The 26,143-nt window shown below is 50.3% G+C and overlaps 1 protein-coding gene across 1 annotated transcript in view; it reads right to left on the minus strand.

Moving 5' to 3' along the window:
* The window catches only part of SSU72 (SSU72 homolog, RNA polymerase II CTD phosphatase), a 43,047-nt gene extending 17,187 nt beyond the window's left edge, over window positions 1-25,860 (minus strand). The window contains exons 1-2 of the mRNA XM_053281103.1: window positions 25,550-25,860; window positions 2,486-2,629 (exon numbers count right to left, since the gene is read on the minus strand). Coding sequence (XP_053137078.1) covers window positions 2,486-2,629; window positions 25,550-25,629 — 224 coding nt within the window. The 5' untranslated portion in view covers window positions 25,630-25,860. The remainder of the gene's footprint in view (window positions 1-2,485; window positions 2,630-25,549) is intronic.
* Window positions 25,861-26,143: the final 283 nt, after the last annotated feature.

The raw sequence follows: 26,143 nt of genomic DNA on the forward strand, positions 1-26,143 counted from the left end.
TCACACCCCCGCTTTCCCGGGAGATGGACTTTGCTCCACCAATCACAGCACGGTTTGAACACCAGAACGGGAGGGACGTCCCGGGAACAGGGGACACGCTGCACTCAGCTGGTGGAACCTGAAGGGCAATGTCCAAAGCATTTTTTTCCGGCACAACAGCTGGGGAAGAAGAGAGGAGGGAACAAGACGCCTCGCATTAGGCGTGCCTCTGAACAGCCCTGCCAGATCAGGCCTGAGCCCCATCCAGCCCAGCGGCCGGCTTCATGCAGTGGTTTTACCAGATGCATCTGGGAAACCCAAAAGTGGGGAAAGAGAGGGCAATCGCCCCCCACGCCCCGGTTGGAGTTCCCAAGCACCTGGCATTTGGGAGACCCCCCCAACCCGGAACCCAATTGAAACTTCCAGCTATCGAGGCTGGTGACTGCCAGTGGTCCCTCTTAATTTTTTCTCATCTGTATGTGGAATTAGTTTTGTTCTGGGTGGCAGTATCAAGGCATGTGCATTCAGAGTGAAGCCTTGCTGATTCAACCTGAGTGAGATCTAAAATCAAATGAGCAGACATTAAAAAAAACCCAACAACTTCTGAGCGCACGTGCACACACCTTAGAGCAGGGCTGCTCCACTTTGGCCCTCCTGTATATGTTGGCCTACAACTCCCACAAGCCCTGGCTATTGGCCAATGTGGCTGGGGATTATTATGGGAGTTGTAGTCCAAAAACAGCTGGGGGGGGCAGTGTTGAGCGGCCTTGCCTTAGAGGGGATACTGGGGACCACATACGATCTTATCCTTAATGCAGCGGCCTAATCCCTTTTTAAAACCTTTTCACCCAAGCTTTCTCAGCTTCCTACATTTTGGGGTTTCAATTTCTGGTTATTTTCCGATTGTTAAATTGTTTTCTAAGTTTTTGTATATGTTTTTAACTGGATATATGTTATTGTAAACCGCCCAAAGTTTGGGGCGGTATACTAATATGATAAATAAATAAATTAAATTAAAAAAAAATCTTCTAGCTTGGTGGTGGTGGTCGCCACATCCAGCACGGATTCCTTACTTCAACTACATGTTGTGTAGAAGAGTATTTCCTCGTGTCCGTCCTGAACCTCCCAGCGTTCAGCTCCAAGGGATGACCCAGGGTTCTAGGGTGACGAAAAGAGAGGGGAAAATCTGTCCGCTCCAGCCACACCGTGCAGAGTTTTAGACACCTCTATCACGTCCCCCGCTTTACCAGACTTCTCCCTATACTAAAAAGGCCCCAATATTGTCGTCTCCAGCCCCCCAGTCATTTTGATTGCCCTTCCCTGGCTCTGCCTTGTCAAGACCTGGTGACCCAAACCACACACAATATTCCAAGAGCAGTTGCACTGTACATATGGGAAGCCCTGCGGGATCAGGCCCAAGACCTATCTAGTCCAGCATCCGGTTTCCCACAGTGGCCCACCAGGTGCCTCTGAGAAGCCCACGGGCAAGAGGTGAAGGCATGCCCTCTCTCCTGCTGTTACTCCCCTGCCAATGGTACTCAGAGGCATCTTGCCTCGGAGGCTGGAGATGGACTATACTGGGAACCTTGGCACTCCTGCAGATGTTGGCCTACAATTCCCATAATCCCTAGCTATTGGCCTCTGTGGCTGGGGATTATGGGAGTTGTAGTCCAAAAACAACTGGAGTGCCAAGGTTCCCCATCCCTGGCCTATAGCCTTCAGACACAAGAACTTAAAACACGTGCAAGTGGGGCTACTGTGCATGGAATATGCAATGACGCTTGGGTTTTGTGGTGGCCAAGAAGCTTCTGGCAGTGATCGGCTGAGCTCCACCAGGGCTGTCCTTAAGGCAGGTCTTCTAACTTCCATTAAAATTAATTGGAAGAGGCCCCCCACACTGGCTGATTTGCCCCCAGACCCTGCCAGAGGCGGGAGAGAGAAGGGTTTCAGGATCCTGTTGGCTGAGACCCCAGCAACATAGAAATGGCTAGAAGAGGGAGGACAGAGGTGAGAACTGGGAGATGGAGTGGTCTAGAGGGAATAGGCCAAGAGAGGAAGTTGGGAAGGGGGGAAACTGGGAGAGCGAGTGAGATGGAGATCTACAGGGCTGAGGAAGCGCACAGGGACTGGAGCCAAATTTTTAAGCACAGTGATAGGGGGCAATCCATTCAGAGCATGGGAGTGAAAAACACATCCTTAGAAAGAAACGGAGGCCTGTTCTAGTGGTCCTGACACACACACACACACCACAACTCCATGGAGGGACAGGGAGGAAGAGAACGTTAAGGGGTGTGTTAAAGAACCCTTCTGGCCTGTGAGCCCCACGCCCAGAGCCAGAAATGCCCTTGCGTCATGTGAGCGCCCTGCCTAGAGCCAGAAAATACCCAGGCCTCTCGCTATGTTCAAGGAGCGGCGACCAACGGCTCGTTTCGGACGGACGGAGGCCACCTTTCAAAATAACGAGGTCAACAGCGGGGGTGGCAAAAGGGGCACTCCGCAGGGATACAGTTCTTTGTCTTTCCTAAGGAGGTCACTGTACATCTGATCGTATGTCGTTTTGAAGTCATAGACGTTGGGCTTGTCCGGAGCCGGGCCTGGCAGCTTCACGTGAGTCCCCGTGCCGAAGGATCGGACGCTGAAGCCACGTTTGCTGGAAGACAAAAGATGGGGCAGGGAGGAGAGAAAAGACCCTTTAATTATTCCGGAGAGGTGAAGATTTACCTGCCATAAGGGCGTGGGGGAGAGAGACACAGTTATACAGTTGCAACACGGACACACACACGGTTGACCGTGTCAGTCCAGCCATCATGTTCTGGTAAGAACATTAAGTTTGTTGTACTACTGATGTTCTGAGTTGATCCCAGATGGTGAAATAAGCACTGAAGGAGGCTGCTCTAATCAGACGCTTTTCATACTTCATCCCAATGCAATCAGCAGCTTTCAATTTGCTTTCAAGGGAAGTCTTGAAGAAAAGGAACAGAGACTAAGAATACGACCGGATGGATTTCTACTCGATCGCCAAGAAAGCAGCAAGAGCCATGATCTTGCTTAACTCCTCCGAGGGTTGGAATCCCCCCCCCCAACCCCAGCTTTTTGGTAACTAATCACAGCTCTTTCAAAGGACGGCCAATTTAAAAAAGATCTGTCAATTAAGCTGTTTAAGCAGCCGCCACTTCTGACCCTCAAAGGCCGGCCACGATCGCCTGAATTGGACCCTTCAGAGAACACACGTGCCGCTTCCAAGAGAGAGCCCTGCAGCCTCAGAAATCAAGTCAGCTGGCTGTGAGTAATTGGCACTATTTTTAGTCCTTTTTCTCCTTCCACATAAGGCACCATTGGCAGATACTGGATTACAGAAGTACAGACACAGAAGCCTTCCAACAGCTGAAAAACACACAAACACACACACACCAAGAACTGCTTGTTTACATGTTGGGTATTTCTTAAAAGGGACAGAAAACTAGCAGGATGGGGGGGGGGGCACACAAAATATTGCCATAAGCCACGTCCTCAGATGTTGTTGGGCTACAACTACCATCATCGCCAGCCACAGTGGTTGAAGAAAATGATGGGAGTTGTAGTATCTCTCTCGTCTGAGAAACCCTGGCGTATCGCAATCCTGAAATGAGCAACTGCTGAACTGTGTTGAGAAAACAGGAACACAGGCAGCAGCTGAGTCTGACCCTTGGTCCATCTAGTTCAATGTTGTCGACACTGACTGGCAGCAACTCTCCAAAGCTCCAGGCAGGCCTCTCTCTCAGCCCTCCCTGGAGATGCTGCCAGGGACTGAACCTGGGACCTTTTGCATGCCAAGCGGATGCTCTGCCACTGAGCGCCTGCCCTATTCCCAAGTGGGAGGAGAGCAGCACAGGAGAATCTACAAGGAGGTCAGGAGTAGCCGGAGTCGGTCTCCTTCCTACAGTTTTGAGTGTCCCTGGGAGACAGGGAGTCACTTTCTCGTACCTTCGGCTGTGCAAACCGCGTTGAGAACTTTGCTGAAAAGTGGTGGATATTGTCACAATAGCTGCATTTAATCTCCGTCGCGTCAGTCTTCACATAAAATTGTGCGCATGCGAAGACACACACACCCCACCTGTGAATCACTGAGGAAACTGAGCCGCTTCTGCGACTAAGTACTGGTGGAAAGAGGTCTGTTTTCTTTTTTAAAGAGGGACCCCCCGCCACCCCGCCGGTCACCTCTAGGAATGCGTCAGCACCTCGAGAGGCAACGGCGTTAATGCCACTCGTTGCATAAACGCTCCCCAAACAAGGTTATGCAAGTGCTGCTGTTCATGGAAACGCCTCCCCACATGCTGGCAGTGGCCACTTCGACACCGAAAACGCTCCCCGGGGGGAGTTCTAACACTGGCGTGGGATACCAAGTGCAGCGAACCACACGGGCATGTGGGGCTCACCGCTTTCTACTGTGGGTCCCTCTACCCAGACTTGGCAGCGGCTCTCCAAGGTTGCAGGCGGGCGTCTCGCTCGGGCTCATCTGGAGACACTGCCAGGGACGGAACGTGGAGCCTTCGGCATGCAGGTAAACTTTCCGGAGCGGCCCTATGGCCTCCATCACCTTACAGTGCTCACACATGTAGCCTCACATTCAGGTGTAAACCAGGGTGGACCCTTCAGCTCTTTAATCCTCGGGACGGGAGGAGAGCTGGCCTTGTGGTAGCAAACAGGACTTCTCCCTTTTGCTAAGCAGGGTCCACCTTGGTTGCATATGAATGGGAGACTACTACACGTGAGCAGCACTTTAAGAGGGATGAGGCCGCTCTGGGAAGAGCACCTGCAGGCTTGTATGCAGAAAGTCCCACATCCCCTCCCTGGCAGCATCTCCAAGATAGGGCTGGAAGAGAGACTCGCACCTGCAACCTTGGAGAAGCTGCTGCCAGTCTGGGTAGACAATGCTGAGCTAGATGGACCAATGGGCTGACTCGGTATATGGCAGCTTCCTATGTTCCAATGACATTAACCCCAATCTACCCCATGGGACTGTTTTGGTTTTTTTTTCCAAACGGTGTCTGCCCAGTTTTCTCCACTAATAACTGCCTTGAAGAGGGAGATTTGGTAGGAATTTCTTCTCAGGGAGAGGCAAGAAAGTTGCACTTGCTGAATTCCCCAGTTGCTGAATTTGCCATTTCAAATATACTAATAGGAATTAGGGCAGTGGCTTAGCAGAAAAACTGTGATACAGCCAGAAGATTTGGGATACACCAAGGGGACCCGAAGAAATTCAGAGTAAGATCAGGAGGCATTCCTAATGTTAGGAATGTAGGAAGCTGCTACTGAGTCAGACCACTGGGCCATCTAGCTCAGTATTGCCTACTCTGACTGGCAGGGGCTCTCCAGGACAGAAATGTCCCTAAGCCCTATCTGGAGCTGCCAGGGATTGAATGTAGGCACCACCAGCCGATCTCAGAAGCTAGAGGTGTACCTGAATTAGACTGTCAGGCGGCTGGAAGAAAGACTTTTGAGCCCCCCTGTAGCATTTTGCCCCTCTCCATGAGTAAGAAAACCAGAATTCTGTAAGAGTTAGAGAAAATGTGCAGAATTCATGGTGGGTTTGTTTTTTTGGGGGTGTGTGTGTGTCCTTGGATACAATGCCTAGTTTTAGTGAGGGGCAACACACACAGACCTGCCTACAGAATGAATGCAACATCTGACAATGAGCTACACATCTGACTATTGTTTCTGGCCTGCTGGATCAGGCCCAAGGAAGCCCAGCTAGTCCAGCATCCTGGTTCCCACAGTGGCCCCCCAGATGCCTCTGAGAAGCCCACCGGCAGGAGTTGAGGGCATGCCCTCTCTCCTGCTGTTGCTCCCCTGAAACTGGTATTCAGAAGCATCGTGCCTCTGAGGCTGGAGCTGGCCCACAGCCACCAGACTCGTAGCCATCGATAGGCCTGTCCTTTGTGAATTTATCTCCCCAAACAGGCGTTTTGGACATGACTCTCTTTGCTTTGAAGTGCTACTCTAGACTTCACAGCAGCTTTTAGCAGTATACTCTAGTACAGAGATTCTCAATGTTGGGTCCTCAGATGTTCTTGGACTTCAACTCCCATAATCCCCAGCCCCAGTGGCCTTTAGTTGGGAATTATGGGAGTTGAAGTCCAATAACATCTGGAGACCCAACGTTGAGAATCCCTGCTCTAGTATACTCTAGTGCAGAGTTGCACAGCTTTGGCCCTCCAGGTGTCCATGGATTACAACTCTATTGGCCACTGTGGCTGGAGGCCAACAACTATTGCTCTCTGAGCAGGAGAAGAGGACTCCCACCATTTCTTCCTTTTTCCAGGTCAAAAGGAGAGAAGACCGGCTTCTCTCCCAAGCTCTCTACCTGTGCACCAGAAGGAGGGAAGAGAAGGGATTGGGGGCCGACCACGAACAGCAGCTGGCAAGTGAGATAAACCTACGTTTCTGGATCTCTGACTGGAGGGCAGTGTTCCCTCTAAGAGGGATTTCCAGATGGTGTTGACTACAACTCCCAGAATCCCCAAGCAAAAGCCCATGCAGCTGGGGATTCTGGGAATTGTAGTCAACATCTGGAAATCCCTCTTCGAGGGAACACTGCACAACATTCTGTTTCCAACGGAGGCCAGGCAGATCCCTCCAAGAAGCAAGGCCCGGATGCGATACCTCTTCCCCGAGGCCGCTCCCCGCAACAACTGGCATTCGGTGGCATACCGCCTCTGGACACGGAGGCTGTATTCTGCGATCATGCCTAACAAGCCTATTTCCCAGGAACTGGCTTAAGGCCAGATTTACTGGAATAGAAGACGACTCCCAAATTTAAGACAACCCGCTTTAAAAAATGCGGGCGAAGTAAGGCTATGCCTGTATTTACTCAAAAAGGAAGAAGGCTCTGAATGCAAGACGCCCCCATATTCAACATCAAAGAAATGGGGAACAACAGTCTTGGATTCAGGTCAATGCCGAGTAATCCGCCAGTAAAGCAAACAAGCAACAAAAGAACCCAGCAAATCTCTTGGCGTCAGTTCTGGCAGCTGAAAACGTCTTCAATTAAACCACGTCCGAGTGTTCGTGTTGATTCACCAACGGACCAGTCCCTGAACATAGAGAAGTTATGGCTAAGGGCCAAGATGTCCGCGCTCAATAGGATTACCGCCCCACGGGTTCAGGGCAGTTGAGCCTCCATTAAGACTTTGGTAACTGGGCTTGCAGGTATTCTGTTTCGTTTGCTCATTTCAAGGAGGTGCCCTTTCCTCATTCTCATCGTAACAGGTCAGTGAAACCGGCTTCATGTAGAGCATGATACACGGCTCAATATCAGATCAGGCCCTTGGTCCATCTAGCTCAGGACTGCCTATACGGGCCGGCGGCGGCTCTCCAAGGAACTCAGGAAGCTGCCATACACTGAGTCAGACAACTGGTTCGTCCAGCTCAGGCCTGCCTACACACAGATTGGCAGCGGCTTCTCCAAGGTTATCGTCAGGAGTCTCGCTCAGCTGGAGAGAGTTGCCAGGGAGGGAATTTGGAACCTTCTGCAGACAGGTTTGCAGGTGCTCTACCTGGAGCTGCCGCGCCCCCTAAGTGGAATCTCTTACCATGCTCACATGTCATCTCCCATTCAAATGCAAACCAGGGCAGGCCCTGCTTAGCAGAGGGGACAATTCATGTCTGCTACCACAAGACTGGGTTATAGGCCGGAGTCTCTCCCAGCCCTACCTGGAGATGCTGCCAGGGGCTGAACCCTTTCCCCCTCCCCAGGCCTGCTTTGAGCTACAGCCCCCATGCCCGAAATCACATTTCATAGGAGGCAGGAAACGCCAGTACCCACTGCAAAGGGAGCTACGAAAGAGCAGATCAGTGATCAGTGAGGCCGACAAAGAGGACCGAGAAAGAGAAGAGACACAGAGGAGGAAGCCGAGGCTTAAGTGTGTATTTTAAAGGGGGACGGGGACTGAAGTGCGTACTGTAACAGAGAGGCAGAGTGATCATGGTTTCCAACAGTATCATGGAATCTTAAATCCAATTTCTTTAATCCCCTGCCACACCTCAGCAAAGGGCTGTAAGCACGAGGGGATTATTCTAAGGTGCTTTTACTCAGCAAGCAACTTACCTCGAGAGGAGCACCTCTGCAAAAGGAGGCCACTGCCCTGAAGGTTGGAACGCCAATGCAGTGCACGCCGCGTCCAGGAGACAGGCCACAGCTCATGGGGTTCTGCGTGTGTGTGTGTGTCAGAGTGTGCCTTCTGATCAATAATTCTCTGTGGCTAACAACCCACAAGTCGTCAGGCAGACACAATAGGGCTGTGTGTGTACCGTTGACTCAAGACTTTGGAATTCTGCAGCAAGGTAAGCTGATTTCCGCAACCTGCAGAAACTGCAGAAATTTAGCAGAGGCACGCACGCTCACTCATTCACTCTGCACAGTTTACGCTGCCATTCATGACTAGGCATAAATTCATCCTGTGAGCTATGGGGAGGGAAAGCGCCTCCCCCGCTCCCACGTGAAACAAGTAGGGGCCTGCAAGAAAATGTTGCTGTATATTCCTGGGGTGCATATGTTACCCAAGCCCGTTACTGAGGGTGGCAAATGTTTTAGGCACCCTTCCCCCTCAAGAAGCACCCCCCCTCTTTTTGTTCAAGCCCTCCTTTCCCGCTCCTCACCAGGTTCAATGAGCTCTGCCCGCTTGGTTGTCTGTTAACTGCTGTCCGAGACTAAACATTCCACGCCACTGAATTACATGGACAGTTGGTAGTTTTTGTTTTTTGCCCCTTCAGGTTTCTGGGAAACTGACTTATGTGCAGGTTAGCACAAGTCTGCTGGTATACGAATACGACAAAATATTTATTATACCACTTTTTAACAAGAGTTCCCAGAGCGGTTTACATGGATATAAATACCTCCCTCTCGACCACAGGTGCTCTGGTTACGCTTCCATAAGGATCATAACATTTCCAGCTCTTTTGGAAATAGACAGACTGAAGATTCACCAGAGATCTTACGTCAGCAACCTTGTTGGTTCTGCTATCCCAACAGGAAAACGCTCCACACCTAAAGTTATGTGGCTCTTCTGGAAAGCTGGGAATCTGAAACATTTCCAGAATGTTTTCCAGTGCCCTAAACAGACTGCAATCTTATTCTACATGCTTGACACCGATTTAGTCAACAAAACAAAAGAAGTGCCCCATTTTAATGTTAAGGGCTGTAATAAAGACCTCAGGAGGTTTTCTTAATAACTACAAGTACTTGAACTGAAATATTTGTTCAAGAAGTAGTGAACTGAAATAAGGCGTATATCAATGTGGTTTAAATGCTGCGTTCAGACAAATGCAAAGCTTTATGTGGAAACTTGTAAACATTTGAGACAATACACAGTTGTGTTTATGCAACACAACTGCATATCCAACAAACACTTCCCACCTCAACAAAATGAGATCGAGGTTTGAAGGGTTGCTGGAATCCAAACTAGTCAGTTTCAATTTCACTTTCAGTCGGAAATGGAGCAAGAATGTGACAGATGATTTGACAAGGCAAACCAAAACCAGTCGGACGAATACATAACTTGACGTGTGTATTTTTGTTTTGTTTCATCCCTCCCCTGCCCTGTTTACAAAACACTATGGCTGTGTGCAACACACACCAGGAATAATCTGAAAAGTTAACTACCAGTTTCAAACTCCCCAATACCAGATAGGTACCCATTCAGTATGCTGCATTGTTCTAAAACATTAATATTTTTAGAAAAAGAAAACTGCCCATGGAAAAACAAAACAGTTGGAAACTTCCCATTTTGGAAAATGTCTCACCCTTTCTCATTCAGACTTGCAAGTGTCTAACCTCGAGTTCCCAGATGTTCGACTACAACGCCCACCATCCTCTGCAACACCTGTGGTGATGGAAGTTGGGAGTGATGGAAATTGCAGTCCAACACCATCGGGGGACCCAAGGTTGAGAGCGCCCAATCAAAGGGATAGAAATTTGCCTTTTTTAAAAAAAAAACATGAAAGCGATTCTCAGGAAGCTGAATATTATGCTGTGCGTTTCCCTGAGCTTCTGCAGAACAGAATGGTTTTGCAAAGAAAAAGAATGAGACAGAAGTTCCTCGTCTCCCAAAGGACTCACACAGTCTTAAAAGAAACAAAGGTAGACTAGGGATGTGCAGAACGTTCCAAGCTCGAAACGGGACATTTCCAGCGATCCGAGCTCGAAACAGAACGCCCTTCAAATGAAAAGCCTGTTTTGAGCTAATAACAGAACGACCCCGTTCTGAGACGGGAACGTCCGGAGTGCCATTCTGTAGGCCTGTTTTCTCCTTCCTGGCTGGTTTTGGCATTGGCTTCCAATTGGCTTGTGACCTCCTTATTGGCTTATCAAACATGTGTATGAAGACACTCAAAATGTCCGAGCTCGTTCCATCAGAACCACCGGCTTGACCAGTTGCTCCGACGGAACGTTCCGGGGACTTGCACGCCGGTCCAAGCTTGGAATGCAAATCCCGTTCCATGCACATCCCCACGGTAGACACCCGCTGCCACCACTGGAGGGACGCTGTGCTGGGGCTGGATAAGGACAGTTGCTCTTCCCCTGCGAGATGTAAGAACGTAAGGAAAGCCTGGCTTGATCAGGCCAAAGGCTCACCTAGTTTAGTATCCTGCTTCATTCAGTAGCCAGCCAAGGGTATCTAGGAAGTCTACAAGTGGGAGGGAGACAGCCAACAGCCAACTTGAACCATTCAGTAGCCAGCCAAGGGTATCTAGGAAGTCCACAAGTGGGAGGGAGACAGCCAACAGCCAACTTGAACCATTCAGTAGCCAGCCAAGGGTATCTAGGAAGTCCACAAGTGGGAGGGAGACAGCCAACAGCCAACTTGAAACATGATGGGAAACATACAGCAGTTCAGGCTAGTAGTCATTGAGAGCCCTATCCTCCATGAATTTGCCTAATCCCTCTTTAAACCTGTCTGGATCGGGGGCCATCACCACACCCGGCAGCAGCAAATTCCATAGTTTAGCTGTCCTGTATCTTCCAGCATTCACGGGTGCGATGGAAACGGCAGAGCGCGTTCTTTTAAGTTGTGATTTTTATTTTGTTTTTGCCGTCACACTGGCAGCATTTCCCTCACTTCTCTCTTATCGCCTCTTCCAAGATGTCCTGAAGTGTTTCATGCTACTTACTTGCTTTCCGGACAGAATTTAAGAATCGCGATCAAGGCAGCTCAACTTGGTAAGGGGTGCCTTGCTCACATCAGACAAGAGCGGATGAAAGCTGGGCGTCAAGTCAGCGGTTCACCCAAAAAACGGCGTTTTAGGTTATTTGTATTAGGACTGGATCTTCTTGGGCTACGGACACCGACGGTGGTGGTGATTGTGTATTTAAAACGTTACCCACTACATGTGTCCGCACCGCCGTCATCTGGTCAGTGACCGTAACAGCCACCATTCCGATTCCCAGCGTTCAGCTTCATCAGATGCCCCCGGGTTCCAATAGGGAGAACTTCTCTCTCCACTTGATCCATGCTGTGCATAATTTTACACACCCCTGTCACGTCCCCCCTGACCGATCTTTTCTCTAAACTAAAGAGGCCCCCAAACCGTCTTTCCACATTGGGGAGTCACCACTTCGCAACCACCGTTTCGCCTGGCTCCTCCAGAAGCATTTCCTTCGCCAAGTCACAGCACCTCGACTCCGGCAAGGCACGCATCGCAGCTGTCATCTTCACGATGCTCTCTCGGAATCGGCGTACGGCAGTTGTGTGTGTGTGGATTAAGCTGAGGCCGCGGAAGTGCAGGAGATCTTTCTCGCTCTTAAGCACCGGCAGCTGACTGCTGAGCAAGAGGATAAGGAGGATTCCCCGCCCAACCAACCCTGGCCAAAGGGATATTTGGAGGGCGGCAACACACACAGGGCACCGCCGTTACCGCAGCAGTCTCCGGAAGAACAAGTAAACGGATGCCTCGGGGTGCTTCCAGAGATTGCAACTCCCCCCCCCCGCACACACACAGGCTTGTGCTGCCGACAACGTGGGGGAGGCAGAAAGGGAGAGATGCAGGGAAGCCAAGAGGCAAACCACGACGGTGTCATCTGGAAGCCGATTAATGGATGCGGCACCATGCATGCCCGAGACCGATGAGCACAGGGCAAGCTTCCGCTGCTCCTGACGCATAAACATCGTGTGCAGAAACGCTGAAGGCTTAGGACCAACAGAAGGAAGCAGTTCCCCTACACAGGCCATCACTGAGCTGTGGAATTCTCTACCACGGGGTGTGGTGACGGCCATTCGTTTGGAAGGCTTTAGAAGGGGCTTAGATTCAGGGAGGAAAGGGCGACCAATGGCTACTCGTGTGGATGGCGACAGGCTACCAGGCTCAGAGGCAGGAGACGTCTGAATACCGGCTGCAGGGGGGCAACAGCTGGAGAGGGGGCAGGCCTTCATCTCCGGCTTGTGGGGGGGGGGGGGGCACTGTCGGCTACAGCCCCGTGGCTTCCGAACGCAGAGTTTAGACTGGACAGAATGCCGGCCGGCACGTTTGATTTCTATAAACAAAGCACGCGATCCTGCCATCTCCCTTCCGCCTGTTTCGTTCAAAGCAAGAATCACACACTAAGAACTTCTCATTAAATGCCCACCTCTTAAAACTGCGTTCGTTCAGGCTCCACATTAGCAGCTGTATGACTGCAGAGGCCAGAGGGAAGGTCGGTCTGGCCTGTTACCAGCCAGAGGACTAGTGACTTGAAACAGGAATAGGCACCCTTGGTTGTTCCGCTGTGGAACTACAACTCCCATCACCCCCAGCCACCATTCCTTGTGGCTGGGATGACGGGGGTTGTTGTTCAACACCAGCGGGACAGCCAAGGTAGCCTACCCTGGCTTATAGGAAGCTGCTGCCTACTGAGTCAGACCATCAGTCCGCCTAGCTCAGCACTGCCCTACTCTGACTGGCAGCAGCCTTCCAGGGTTTCAGATTTCCCCAGCCCTAGCTGGAGATGCTGCCAGGGATTGAACCTGGGACCATCTGCATGCAAAATCAGATGCTCTACCAAGCGGCTGCCCATCTCCTGCTGCTGAGTAGCTTCACCCACCTTCACCCCAGGAGGGAAAGCTGAAATTCTATCGAATTTTAACCGAGAGAGGCCTGTCGTACTTGCTTCCCGTTGCTGGGGTCTGAGTTACGCAGGACTGAAATGAGGAAGCGGCGCAGTCCTTTCAGTGGGAAGTCACACGCCAGCTAGCGACATTTCTGAAGATCGCCTGTCTCACGAGTGCAAGTGGGGAAGAAGGGAGTGCGGGGGGGAAAAAATGAAACGTGCTTTCAGAATTGGGAGGAGAAATCATCAAGTTGGAGAGAGTCGTCTGGTTGAAATGATGAATTATTAAGTGAACTGTTAAACCCTTACGCGTTTAAAGATGCCCAGGGGCTATATGATCACGGCAGACGAACAGAGTTAGTTGTATCTTCTCCCCCTTAGGGATATGATCTCCTTATTGAATGGCCTATTTCAAGGTGTCTTGATGAAGTTGGGGAAAAAAAATTGAGAAGCAGGGAAAAGAGAGCAACGTTGCTTGGTTGCTACTGGAGACAGAAATTAACCCCCGGGTGAGCAGGTGCTGACTCAGAGACCTCGATCTGCAGCTTTTTCCCTAGCGAGAGCCTTCTGCGAGATTTGTGTTCCTTTCCCCTTCATTAGATAAATGCAAAACAGAGCTGGAAAAAGAAAAACAGAGCCGTCTATGCTCTTTCTGTTGCATTCTTTGGACCGAGACCTGAAAAGTCTCAGGTGTGGGGCTGAGGGCTTTGTGAAGCTGGGAAAATAATTCTCATCTCCTATTCTCCTCTTCCATGCCCAGAAGTGGTCGGGGGGGGGGGGGGCACAGAGGGAGGCGGGAAGGGAACTCTTAATTAGCCCTTCTCTGCAGAGGTTGGCGCCAACGGAAGCAGCCACGTAGGCAGACGCCGCTATGGTTTCATGATAAAGGATCCCCAACACCATTCCAAGCATCATCTTCAGGAGACATTATACAGCAGTTAAGCAGATGCAATGTTGCATCCCCGGCTAACGCTCCCATTTACAGAGGGACAAATGGGGCATTAGGAGGGAATGCAAGATCGCCTCCCGCTTAAATGCAATGTAATTCTCCCCCGGAAGCGGGTATTTTCAACCTGTGGTGCAAACGTCACGAAAGGGAGGATTCTCATTTGTGTGTCTTCCCCCAGGTGCAGCATTTTCATTTGTGCTTGTTCAAGAGACAGCTAGGCTGGATGTATTTTTTTAAAAAAAAATACATCACTTTACTGATGCTCAGAGATCATTTATCGTATTTACCTGAATCCAAGACTGGGTTTTTCTCAGGTTCTTTGATGCTAGAAATGAGGGGGCGGGGGGGGGGAGGTCTGTGTCATCTTAAAATCACTCTCTTCCTTTGGGGGACACAGAGGTACATGCCCCTTTCAACTCCTGCCTGTGGCTTCCAGCGGCATCTGGTGGGCCACTGTGCGAAACAGGGTGCTGGACTAGATGGGCCTTCTTGGGCCTGATCCAGCAGGGCTGTTCTTACGAGCCCGGACAATAAAAAGATTTGTTCCAAGTCCCAGCAAACCCTGGCTGAAACCTGGCGGGAGCAGGGGAAGAAAAGAGATATGGAAGCCCCACAAGGACTGTTGCTAGGATTCCCCACGCTGCTGTTGGGAAAGGGACCCGTTTGGGCCAAGATGGTTGATGCTCTTGGATCGCTCGGCAGCTTTTCCAGGGTTGCCCCAGGACCTTGGAACGCACTCCTCCCAGACAAGATTAGTGCCTCCCCACCTCTGGAGGTTTTAAAGAGAGAAAAAAAAATCTGAACACATACCCATTAATCCATAGTTTACGTTACTTTAAATCTGCATTTTACACTGTTTTAATTCACATAATGTTTTAATTGTCCCTTGTGTTCTAAAATGGTAAACCACCCAGAGATTTGTACTGAGGCAGTATAAAAAGGCACCGAATAAAATGATTTCTGTCGCCATTGATATTGTTCAGCTATAACCTGTGAAACTGAAGCAACAATGGGCAGCTAGTTTGGTTTTCTAAGACAACTCTATCCAACCCTCATATGCTCAGCCACGTGTGAAGAGGAGGGAGAAGAAAGGGAGAGATTCAGGAGTTTAGTAGGACTGCCCCCCCCCCACTTTTGAGGCTAGGTGACCATTTGAACGACACAGGAGGCAAGCAACTCCTTACAGCAGGGGTTCTAAAATGTGTGGCCGGGGACCCCAAGTTTGATAACCCCAGGCTTGCAGAGTTCTTAGGGACATAGGACACTGCCTAATACCCAAGCTCGAAATGGTCTCTTTGGATCTAGCAGCCAGCCTGAAAACTTAGGAGCCAGCCAGAGGACACCTGGCAAAGGTAATGGACTCACCTCGCCTGACACTGCATCAGACTCTCGGTCCATCTAGCTCAGTACTGTCTACACCAGGGCTACAAAACTTTGGCCCTTCTGCAGATGTCAGACTACAACTCCCATGATCTCTGACTGGGCCACTGTTGGCTGGGGATTATGGGAGTTGTAGTCCAAGAGCAGCTGGAGGACTGAGGTTGTGTAGCCGTGGTCCACTCTGGCTGGCAAGGGCTCTCCAAGTTTTCAAGCAGGAGGCTTTCCCAGCCTTACCTGGAAGCTTCTCACACCCGGCTTTTAGTCCGCATTTCCTCCAGAATGGAGGTGTGTATTCACATATCGGCCAAATGTACCCCAAAGTCCCTGCGAGTCACCGGGGAGCACTCCACACATGATTTGGGGCTTTTATTGCATGTTAAGAGTGTGGCCCAATTTATATCTGGATTTTAAAAAAAACAACCCACTTTTTGCATCCATGTTTGGGGGCAACTTCGAACTGGCAGTAAAGCCCCACAGCAAACCAACAGTAAAGTCTGCTGTCTGGGAAAGCTCCTGGAGATGCTGCCGGTGACTGAACCTGGCACCTTCTACATCTGGGCTGCTCAACTTCGGCCCTCCTGCAGATGTTGGCCTACAATTCCCATAATCCTCGGCTATTGGCCACTGTTGCTGGGAATTATGGTAGTCCAAAAAAACCACAAGTACTGCTCCAGAGAGTAGAGAGGTGGGTTAGTGACGTCACAAAGGCCAGCCAATCAGTGCTGTGCACACGTGCCATTCGTGATGGAAACCTGCAGGCCTGTTCTACATAAATGCAAAGCAGATGTTCTACCATCGAGCTACAGCCTCCTCAGCTGCTATTCAGCCCCGCAACCCAGGGAGGAGAGCTGGTCTTGTGGTAGCAAGCATGACTTGTCCCCATAGCTAAGCAGGGTCTGCCCTGGTTGCATATGAATGGGAGACTTGATGTGTGAGCACTGCAAGATATTCCCCTCAGGGGATGGAGCCGCTCCGGGAAGAGCATCTAGGTTCCCAGTTCCCTCCCTGGCAGCATCTCCAAGAGAGGGCTGAGAGAGATTCCTGCCTGCAACCTTGGAGAAGCCGCTGCCAGTCTGTGAAGACAATACTGAGCTAGATAGACCAGTGGTCTGACACAGTATATGGCAGTTTCCTATGTTCCTATGTAACCCAGCCACCATTACCACTTCACACACAGAACCAAATCTCAGTTTAGGATAGCAAGACCACCACCTCGACCCCACCAAGTTTAAGAACACTCATCCAGAACCCAGACGGACCTCCTTCTTCCTTCGGTGAACACGCACACACAAACCTAACTGGATAGCTCAGGACAGAATGCAGCATTGCTCGATAAAGCGCACCACCCCAATGCGAGAGAACACTGTGTCTCATTCCAAATGCAAATGATGGAACTAATTATAGGATACGAGGGATGAGTCAGGCTCCGGCAAGGATGGGTACAGATGGACATCTGGCTCGACAACTGAAGCAGTACGGGGAGTTCGGCGGATTGGGCCGCATGTTGACTGTTGTTGCTACTGAAAATCCGAGAAACTGGGCCTGTGTTAGCTATCAGCAGCAAACCGAGGCAGGAAACATTTGCTTTGGGTGCCAAGGCCCAGAGGTTAGGAGCTCTAAGAGAATAGCAGGGGATATACACACACACGGAGCAACAGACAACTTTCACTGAGGAGTTAACAGGTTGGTCCTCACATCTAGGCCTGGACACATTTTTCTTGGTCTCCAAGAGCCCGCCCCGAAATTTAGGAGCCAGGCAACGGACACTTGACAAGACTACCCGACGTAGTAACAGACATCATGGAGGGGGAAGAGTAAATGGGCTTTTTTCTGTCCCCTTTATATGTAGCTAACTTAGAACAGGAACAAGGCCGCCTGGGACAAAAATCAATGTTTTATTCATTAACTCTGCCTCTGAATATCCTAGTCTAGGCGCCACGGTTAAGTTTCTATCTGCCATGACTCCCTGGCGCCTAGAATTTTTGTCTGATCCTGGACACAGGCAGCTAAAGGAGATTGGGAATGAGCGAGTGGTAGCAACACACTTACGAACATAGGCAGCTGCCAAACAGAGTCAGACCTTGGGTCCGCCTAGCTCAGTATTGTCAACACTGATTGGCAGTGGCTCTCCAAGGTTTCAGGCAGGAGTCTCTCCCAGCCCTGGAGACGCCAGGGGTGAACCCGGGACCTTCCGCATGCAAAGCAAGAGCTCTGCTGCTGACTGAGCGACGGCCCCATCCCACCCAAGGGGAATATCTTACAGCATGCACACGTGGCCTCCCATCCAAAAGCAAACCAAGGCATGCTCTGCTTCACAAAGGAGACAATTCACACTCACTACTACAAGACCAGCTCTCCTGCAACTTCAGTCCCATGCCACCTAATGGCGCAGCAGGGAAACGACTTGCCTAGCGAGCAAGAGGTTGCTTGTTCGAATCCCCGCTGGTATGTTTCCCAGAATATGGGAAACTCTCATAACAGGCAGCAGCCATCTAGGAAGATGCTGAAAGGCATCATCTCACCCTGTGCAGGAGAAGGCAATGGTCAACTCCGCCTGGATTCTAGCAAAGACAACCACAGGGCTCTGTGGCTGCCAGGAGTCGACAATGATACGAGGGCACAACTTAACTTGACTTGACTTCCTACAAGTCCAGCTCTCGTGCAACTTCAGTCCCATTCTGCTTCTCTTCTGAATGACCCAGGCTCTCTTCAAGGGCTAAGCGACGTGCAACATCAGCCAACCCGTGCCTTTAGAGGAGAGTCGAACTGGGGCAGAGCATTTAAAGCACAAACAACGGAGTTGCCGAGCCCTCCCTGCCACGGATAATTTCTTCCGCCTCGTTGGGGCTTAGCAGAGACAAAAGAGAAGGCCAGCTGTGGGGAAGGATTGCGCACTCTCTCTTTTGGGGATATAAATAGCAATCCCACCGGGGCTCGGCTTTTAATGGCGAGGAGAGCTGATCTTGCAGGAGAAAGCACTAACTGCCCCCTTTGCTAAGCAGGGTCTGCCTGGTTTGCATGTGGATGTGTGACTACATGTGAGCACTGTAAGATATGCCCCGCACCCCGGGCTGGGGGGAATTGTCCGTAGCTCAGTAGTACAGCATCTGCTTTGAGGGCAATCAATCAATCAATCAATCAATCAATCCCAGGTTCAACCCCTGGCAGCATCTCCAGGGAATGCTGGGAGAAACTCCTGCTTGAAACCTTGGAGAGCTGCTGCCAGGCAGTGCAGATTACGCGGGGCGAGACTGACCACGGGTTTGACTCAGGATCTGGCAGCTTCCTAGGTTCCTGCGTGCAACGGACTAGCCTACCACTGCATCTTGTGTCCTGGCCCTATATTCGGGGAAACATCTGGACGCCTTTCTTGCGGCCTTTCAAACTGGGGGTCCCGTTTCTGGAGCCATCGGTAGCTGAGTGAGCACTGAAGACACTCCTAGACTCAACGTGTGCCCCTTAAGCACTTCCTTGCTAGGAAGCAAGGGCTGTGATTCATGCTTGGGTAGGCTGCCATCAATCCCGACGAAAACCGCCGCAGCTGCAAGGGACTGTAGCACACCACAGAAGTTGGCGTTGAAGTCCAATTACGCATCATAATAGAATTACTTGCCATTCAGGATCAAGAAGTTAGCCAATGGGCGGGTGGGCAGAGGTCCACTGGATCGCAGGAAGCTGCCTTCTACCGAGCCAGACTCTTGGGCCATCATGCTCAGTATTGTCGACACCGACTGGCAGCAGCTCTCCAAGGTTTCAGGCAGGAGTCTCCCCCGGTCCCACCTGGAGATGTCACGGATTGAACCTGGGACCTCCTGCATGCAAAGCAAAGGCTCCAGCACGGAGCTGTGGTCCCAACTCTTACAATAGACAGCATCCACCCATCCAAATGCAAACCACAGCAAACCCTGCTTGGCAAAGGGGACAATTCATGCTTGCTCCTGCAAGACCAGCTCTCCACCCGAGAGGCAATCTTGGAGGTAACTGCCTGGCACCTTTTGCTTTCCTGACACTACTACAGAAGAGGCTCATTTGAGACCCTGCTCTAAACTGTGGTTAAGACAGCTGGAGGATGGACTGGCACAGTGTCTGAAGGGAGCGAACAGGGCTTGGAAGTGGAAAGCACACAATGAGCTCTAAGTTGTGGCTTGCCCGCTGCACAGATATGGCTAGCATCAGCCACAGTTTGGGGTGGAATCTAGATTCAGCCAACGGCTCTCGTGCCGTTTTGTATTATCCAGCAAGCCACCATTTAGAGAGGCAGATGTAAGCAGAGCAAGCCCGACTGCTTAGGTGGGAAGCATTTTAGTAATGCCTGCATGTTTTACTGAACACTGCACGAAAGTGTCTATGTGTGATCTTTTAATCACCCCTCTGTTTAAAGGGAAGAGAAAGATTCCCCTCCCAAAAGAATGGCCAAATTGGGTTTAGGAAGAGGGCTAGAGCGCAGTACTTGCAAGACAATCTAGTAGTTCATCTGAGCAACCTTTTGTTAAAGCCGCATATACAATATAAGGCCCACCTTGTAGGGTTGTAGTGAGGAATAGGGAAAGGGTCCTGACCATGCATGCTGCCCTCAATTCTCTGAAGACAGAGTGGGATACGGCCCCATAGACCAGGAAAGGCCTGCCTCCCCTCTTTCTCTCCCCACAACTGAAAATTAAAAATAATAAAAGCCACCGAACAATAAGCCCATTCACTTTATGTCTCTAACCAACCACATACTGTACCCAAAAGCTCAAGCAAACAAGCTGGGGTATAAGGCACCACAGCAGTTGACTTTTAAAGTAACCCGCTCTCATTTCAAAGGGTGTTTGGTTCGGCTGTCTGAAGTTTTCAAGGAGAGCAGCAAGACCGAACACAAGATTAGCGATGTGACGGATTCCCATGGGACCGATCTGCTGTGGTTGAAACAGCAAGGCAAGCGTGCGGAAGCAAGTCAACGCGGCCTGCTTACAGCTGTCAAGAATGGGGGCATCGGCATTTATGGAAGTCTGTTGGTGGCAAGCTAGCTGACGTCATCTGCTCAGAAGGGCACCAGCGTGCCGTTTTGGGAGGGGATTCATCTGACGCCAAAACTCTGTATTGCACTTGGAAATATCAGGTGCCAATTTCTGCTCACTATGAGAAATCACAGAACACCCTTTAGGTGGAAGTGGGACTTCTCATACGTAACTGGGTTTGCATGGGACACACCTGTTCTCTGAACAAGGAGGAGTGGAATCAAGAAGCTCTTTTGAACAACAGAACCTGAATTTTCCAGTGAAGGATCTGAGCGGCCCAACCCGCAAGCTAGTTAAACTGGAGTACTAAATTCAAGTCCGTTTACATTCCAAAGACGGCTCTGGGGCAAAACAGTCTTGAAGCCAAGGCTCCTGGTTTAACTAGCTTGTTGACTTGGAGCGGAAGCCATCGAGAAAAGGGTGGTTTTTTAACGTCTCCTACAAACCCATGTCAACAAATAAGGTCGCCGCTCACTTCCGAGGCTCCCACAAGTCACAGGAAACGTGCCACAGGCCTGCAGGCTTCCTTTTCATGCACCCATGCCATCCTGTTTCTTCAACCAGATGCTGCGATCAAGCTCAGATGGGGTAACTGTGGTTAACACGACCTGTGAAGCCACACTTTGCAAACCCTACAAGCCATGGCTTGGAGGTAGCCGCTAAGCATGGTTGGCCCCGTTCAGAGGTCACACGATGGTTAGAGCAAGCCGTGAAATGAAGAGAACAGAGCAAGAGCCTGTGGGATGTTCCAGGACATGATGGCTGGCCCAGGCCTATGAAACGTGACCGAGGCTGGTTGAGGACAGTATTCCCTGTTAACAGGGAATGTTGTTGACTAGTGTTGTTGTACTACAACTCCCATCATCCCCAAAGGCTAATGTAGCTGGAGATGATGGGAGTTGGAGCCAAGAACATCTGGGGACCCCCATTACAGGGAAAACTGGTTCAAAGTGTGAATGGTTGCACACCATGTATTTTACATTGCCACTGTTCGTTACAAGATGTTGGTGGGCATGGTTTTAAGACTTCTCTGAAGAACAGTCTCTTCGTGATTTCAGTAGAGTGACCCAGGCAGGCCTGATAAGGGATTTACAGCGCAACCCTATGCGTGTTTACTCAGGAGTTCAATGAAGCTTACTCCCTGGCAAATGTGTTTAGGATTACAGCCTTCAGGACTGAAATATTCAGAAAACAATTTTTCTAGAGGTAGATCTCGTTTCTGGTGATGTACTTGAGCCCAAATAGCAAATTAGGATTCAAAAGAGTATTAGAAAACAGCTAGGAGACATAGATGCTTTGATTTAAAGTCTCTTTTCATGCAGGCAAAACCCATTTCATTGTTTTTTTTTTTTTTGCAGGGCTATATTATCTTTAAGCCAGTCCAAAGATGGGAAGCAGTACATGAGTTCTTTAAAAAGCATCCCTAACAACTGACTAGTTGGGATTAGCACAGGAGAAGTGTGCAAATTCTCCTGCCAGCCAGCTGGAGAGAAGGAAAACTCCTCCCAAATGCAAGGAATTCTAAATTGGTTTGCTTGCATGTACATCTGTAAGTCAACACTCGCCTCGGATCATCTTTCAAAGACCAGCATTTCTAGAACATCGCATCTCTCATATTGGAGACTGCGCTAATAAGCACAACACACTCACAACCTGGGATCTGACACTTGTGTGAACATGGTAGCTGTTCCTAAGTCATCTTCCGCAGCAAGGGCAGGCACTGGAACTGCTTATTACAACAGCCTCCCTTGTGGAACACCCACCTCCTCTCCCTCAATATGTAATCTTGAGACACTCAGTTCCCCTTAGAGGAAAATATTCAGGGTACATGGAAAAACTAGATTGGTCAAATCGCAACAGCATCTGCAAGGCAATGCAGAGCGTACCAGCCCTTAAGACACTGTTTTGGCTGCATATTGGCTGCTGGCAGGTTTGTCTGTCATACTTCAAGATGGCAGCTCTCTCTTCATGCATCTCCTTAGGCACAGGTTTGCTTATGAGCAGCACTCTGGTTCCGATAGATACAGGAGAAATACCAAGGTGGGACTCGTGAATTTGAAAGGCACCACTGGATTCAGTTCTATGGAAACTCAGTTCAGTAAAATGAGCAGTACTTCAGTGCTCCCAAGTTCTCAGCATGACTAAAAGCCTCCATCTAGATCACAATCAGCCTTGTTACAGTCTAAACAAAGCCCTTTTTAGGGCATGCCGGTTTGTTGGGTTATATTAAGAGCAAATGGAATAAGAAGTACCGTACTGGTATTTCCTGCTCTCTGAGTTGACGACAAGTTGTCTCGGTGTCGGACAAGTCGCCATGTTCTCAAGGAGAGTCACTTCCTCTTCTGCTACCCACTTCCTCCCAACACCCAAGGCAGATGCGTCCAGTCCCAGACGGTGTTTTGGCAAAAGGGAGTGGGGCTGAGGGAGGAGGAGTTTGGAAGCCAGGCCCAAGCTTGTAGACAGCGACTTGCTTAGTCACCTGTGGTGAGCCAAGATGGCCTGCTGGCAACCCAAGTGGCAAAGCTATACTCGAGCCCTGTTTTTCCATTTTGCTTGTAAGCGAAGGGATTGATATAGATGTCCTCAGCCATCCACCTACTCACATTTTTGGTGAATTAGTAATGCCTGTGGGCTTGTTTACGAAGTCTGAATGGAAGTAAATGGGGCATCTGAGTAAACATGTGCTTGACATGTTAGACATGCGAAGAATCAAAACTCCTTTTAGTTTATCAAAATTGAGAGTTTACTGTACAAATACAGAGGATCTTGGTCATTGGCAGTAAGTGGAAATAAGGGGGCCTCTCTTGGGAGATCCTTTGGCAGATGACCAGTGACAGCAAAGTTCAGTTTTCTTTTTTTCCACCAAACTGACACGATCACATGCTGAGCAGTCTACTTTTGCTCCCAGCATAACAGCTTGCTTGCTTTTAAAAGAAAAACCCAGTCACACAACACACACACACTCTCTCTCTCCTATTGAGGACAGCTACAGAAATAAGAGAGCTCCACAATGAAGAAAAATAAATGTAAAAAGCTGAAGGAGTGAATGTGAAGGTGACGGCAGTATTGGGCAATTCACTTGGTGGGTAATTGGCCACATCCCAGGAGAAGGAAGGAATGAACCTATCCATCAAAGAAGATGAAATGGTGGTGAAGCCCCACTTAAGTCAAGGATTCAGGTCCCAAACGGATTCAGGACCCAAAGAGCGGGAGGGAATCAGTGTTCCCTCTCATAGGGATTCCCAGATGTTGTTCGCTGCAACTCCCAGAATTCCCAGCTAAACACCACTGCAGCTGGGGATGCTGGGAGTTGCAATGAACAACATCTGGGAATCCCTGTTAGAGAGAACAGTGGAGGGAATATTTTCTTCCAGAATCATGGCAAGCCCCTTAGGAGTCATAGGATGCCACTCCAGAAGCCAAACATCCACCCTTACAAGATTTTGAAGGAGGGCACTCCAAAAGCTTGCCAGGAAGCGTGGCGAGGGAAAACCAAAGAGGCCCCATCTGCGGGTGGAATCCCATTCACAGCATTTTGGAGCCCAGACAATATGTATGAACTTGCTACACAGAACAGGAGAGCCCCTGAAGGAACAGAAAGGCCCCGAGACGGGCAGGAACATCTATTAGGAACCAAAAATCGTTCCAGGAATGGGTACGTGATAAAGGGCAAAGGGGGGGCTCAACCAAACCTCGGGACTTTTCGAAAGACCACACACTCATCCTGATCTTACACAGCACTTGGAGTCACTGAAGAGTGCATACAGAAATATATAGGTCTCCATTTCAATGTAAATAGCAACCTTTCTACAGTGAGCCCCTATTCATGAGTGCATAACTGATCAACTAATAGGTACCCTAGACATCACCTCTTGCAAAAGATGATCAAGGTTGTTAAGTGGCAAAAGCAGTGGACATTTACACTTGGAGCAGAGATTTTAATCTTTACTAATGCCCATCATTATAGAAAATATGGGTAAGTATTGGAGCTGAATCAATTCAGAGTAAAAGACCAGACTTCCTTTCAAATGTCCTCGATGCCAACTGAATCCAGATTTGGTATAGTGCTTGTGGGTTGTTGTTTTTTTATGTGCATTTCATCTGCACCACCAATACACTGTGGAAAACATAGCTACAGCAAAGCACTCGAGATGTTTTAAAGTGATGAGACATTGTTTTCTGTTGCTATATAAACCTTTTGGTAGAAACACAGTACATAAGTTTTTATTATTAATATTCTGGTCATGTGACAGGAAACCCACACACACCCCCAACCCACCCCCATAAAGTGACAACTTGGCGAGGAAGGAGCTCCACGCCTCAAAAATGTACATGCTCTGGTCACTACGAGCCCCATTGCCCATTGAGATCATCTGGAGAGGTTTCTCTGTTCATCTGGTGGCTACTTGAATCCCTGCTGGTCTGTTTCCCAGACTATGTTTCCCAGACTATGTAAAACACCTCTATCAGGCAGCAGCGATCTAGGAAGATGCTGAAAGGCATCATCTCAAACTGTGCAGGAGGAGGCAATGGTCAACCCCTCCTGTATTCTACCAAAGACAGGCACAGGGCTCTGTGGATGCCACAAGTCGACACTGACTCGATGGCACAACTTTACCTTTACTTTAAGCCACCTAGAAGCAGAAATTTGGGACGGGGTAAATATAAGTGTCAGAAAGCTACCCCTGGTATCCTTCCCCCTAATAATAATCATCCTTGGTTTTCTCACCCTAAAAAAAAATCTCTATGTCCTAGTCATGCAATAAGGGACTGCAATCTCTCTCTGGCCCCCTTTCTAGTCTCCCCCCAGACCCAAAGCTTCTAGTACAGGTCTCTCCACCTTGGGCCCTGCAGCCATGGCTGGACTACAATGCCCATCATCCGCAGCAGCCGTGGTGAATAGGCAGGGATGGAGAGAGCTGCAGTCCAGCTGTGTGTGTGTGTGGGGGGGGGGAGTTGGGCGTGTCCCTGTTGTCCCAACGCGAGGGGGGCGTGACGTCACGGCGGCAGGGCCCCGCCTTCAAAAGAGGTCACGAGACGTGACGCGGCCTATCCCTACCCCCGCAGCCTGTTCCAAGAGAAGGGGGCGATGACGTCAGGGGGAGAAGGAAAGGGGAATATGCGGGGTGTGGGGGGGGGGATAGAGGCGGCGAGGCCTAGGCCGGTCCGGAGGAGCTTTACCTGAGGATATTGTGGGCCTCCATGCTGCGGTTCTGGTTGCTAGAGCAGACCACAGCCACCCGGAGCGGCGAGGAGGGCATGGCGGGTGCGGAGGGGAAGGGAAAGGCGGTGGGTGGCGGCGAAGGGCCCGCGGATAGGCCTCCTCCCTCCTTCGCTTTCCGGGCGCTCCTCGCGTCGTCGACACAGCCGCAGCAGCCGAACTCCTCTGCTCCGGCCGCTCTCACAAAATGGCGGCTGCTGGGAGCGGAAGAGGCGGGGCCCGGCGACGTGTCCGGGAGGCGCCCCGCCCACTCTCGCTCTGCTGCTCCTCCTGCTGCTCGGCGAATGGGGGGCGGCGGCGGCGGAAGTGAGCTTCTTCTTCTTGCACAAGGTAATGGCGTACCAGGAGTCGGCGGAAGTGAGCGCCAGAGCGGCGCCGACGTCTCTATGGTCCCCGCCTCCGTCGCGCTTTGCGTGAAGGGGTGGGGAAACAATCGTAGCCCCGCCCCCCCGAAAATATTTGCATGTTTCTATGGAAGCGCCAGGCGGCCACGCCATAAAATGACTGCGGGACGATTGGGGAGTCGGCAGTCGAAATGGACAGCGCCGCCCTAG

The sequence above is a fragment of the Hemicordylus capensis genome, chromosome 16 (assembly GCF_027244095.1).
Source record: "Hemicordylus capensis ecotype Gifberg chromosome 16, rHemCap1.1.pri, whole genome shotgun sequence".
NCBI lineage: Eukaryota > Metazoa > Chordata > Lepidosauria > Squamata > Cordylidae > Hemicordylus > Hemicordylus capensis.